Below are 2017 nucleotides of genomic sequence, written 5' to 3'. Positions count from 1 at the left end.
TGGGGGGAAACTGGCAGCTCACGATATTTTGTTGTTTAATCTTTAAGAATAAGAATAAATGACAGACAAAATATATCACACATTCAGATTTTTGGACCTGATCTCTTATGGTGTCTTTCTTCCTTAGGTTTTAGGTAAATCCTAGAACTTGTGGTCCACCTCTGCAAAGCAAAGGATGTGGAAAGGAGGGTTTCTCTATCTCCACCTGAGTAGGTCTCATTTCCTTCTTCATTTTTGGCAGATGTAAGGGGAGTTCAGCAGTTGGGAGACCCCTCTCCACAATGACTATGAGATGACAAAGGTCTGAAGACAGTGCCACTGTGAGAACTTCCTTTTGGTGCCATGAATGCCACCCACTCAACCTGCCCTGTGGCTTTAAACACCACCAAATACTTCACAATTCCTATGTACTCTGTGGCACTGACCGCTGGGCTGCCTCTGAATTGTTTGGCCCTTTGGGCCGTGATAACCCACATTAAAAAGTCCATTGTTCTCTCGGTCTATGTGCTTAACGTAGTGCTGGCCAACCTCTTGCAGACTCTGCTGCTACCCTTCTGGATTGCTTACAGTTCCCGCAACCACCACTGGATCCTAGGGCAAGTGGCCTGTGTGGTCGTTGGTGTGGTCCACTCCACAAACTTCTATGCCAAGAACAACTTCCTGTGCCTCATTGCCATGGACCGTTACATAGGGTTAATTCACCCAATGAAGTTCCACAGATTGCAGACAATGAGCAGTGCCACCATGGTGAGCGTTGTGGCTTGGCTCCTGGTGGCCATTTTGTGTGCTGCTGGCATCTGGCTAGAGATGAAGGACTTGGGGACATGGCAAGGGAACTGTTTAGACAGCATCCAATTAGGCAAGGACTATGCACACTTCAAGATGTCCACCATGAGCCTCACTTTATTCATTCCTTGCATTCTCATGGGATTCTTCTACCTTAGGGTGCTGCTTGAGGTCAGGAAGATGGCATCTCTGCATCAAAGAGTAAAACAGAGGATCTATGGCTTTATCTCCGTTATCTTGGCCTCCTACTTCCTGCTCTATACTCCCTTCCAACTGGTTTCATTTTATAAATTCTACTGGGCACTGGAGCTGGAAAAGGACAATATCTGTGATTTTAAGAGGAGCATTTTCAATTCCATGTACTTTACTTGGTGTTTAGCCACCTTGGGTAATATATTGGATCCCCTTCTTTACGTCCTGCTCCTTAAAGATGTTCAGGTTGAGCTTAAAGATCATCTCAGTTTCAAAGGTCACAGGACAGAAACCACACATAAGTTGGAAGATCTTCCTTTACATTCCACAATGGAACAGACATAAAAGCAACCTGAGGTTCAATAAGTCACCTACTGGCTTTAGACATGGAAAACACAGTGTCTTTCAAACTTCTCTGCTCTCTGACACTAAAAGAAGTGGCTGATTTGACCAGGTCAAAAAGAAAAATAAGGGCCCCCACACACAAGGGAGTGTGTTTCTAAAGTCATCAGGAAGAACTTTCTGACAATAAGATTTGTTAGACGGTGGAACAGACTCCCTCACGGGTTGGTGGACCCTCTTTCCTTGGAGGTCTTTAACCAGAGGTTGGATGGCCACTTGTCATGGATGCTTTAGTTGAAAGGAGTTGGACTAGATGACCCTAGGGATTCCTTCCAACTCTATAACTCTACGATCCTGTGAAAGTAACATGGCCTGTAGAATTCCAAAGGTGCTGACCACAGCTTCAATATGCTGGTGGTACTCAGCTCTGTCTTTCCATCCCATCTGAATCAGGAGGGCCTGTTCAGGTGTTGGAGTCTGGAAACAATGGTGGGGTGGTTGAGGGCCAGCAAGCTGAAAGTGAATCATGGTAAGATGAGAATGCTGAACATAGGGAGACAGCCTGTTCTTGGTGCTCCTCTGAAGGATAAAATGTTGTGTACATAATGCAAATGGGGGAAATTAGTCACACTTGAGAGTGTATGCAAGTGATCCATGCTAGTAGAATAGTTGGATGCATGGGGGCAATTAAGTAACA

General features: G+C 45.2%; 1 protein-coding gene across 1 annotated transcript; it reads left to right on the top strand.

The window, feature by feature from the left end:
* The first annotated feature begins 342 nt into the window (after positions 1 to 342).
* On the top strand, positions 343 to 1323 carry LOC117055277 (G-protein coupled receptor 4-like). The gene has a single exon (XM_033164734.1). It carries the CDS (start codon positions 343 to 345, stop codon positions 1321 to 1323), a length of 981 nt encoding a protein of 326 aa, XP_033020625.1.
* The last annotated feature ends 694 nt before the right edge of the window (positions 1324 to 2017 follow it).

The sequence above is a fragment of the Lacerta agilis genome, chromosome 11, assembly GCF_009819535.1.
Source record: "Lacerta agilis isolate rLacAgi1 chromosome 11, rLacAgi1.pri, whole genome shotgun sequence".
In the NCBI taxonomy this organism is placed as follows: domain Eukaryota; kingdom Metazoa; phylum Chordata; class Lepidosauria; order Squamata; family Lacertidae; genus Lacerta; species Lacerta agilis.
Note: the sequence above shows the minus strand (reverse complement) of the source record. Positions and strands in the feature narration are given on the sequence as shown.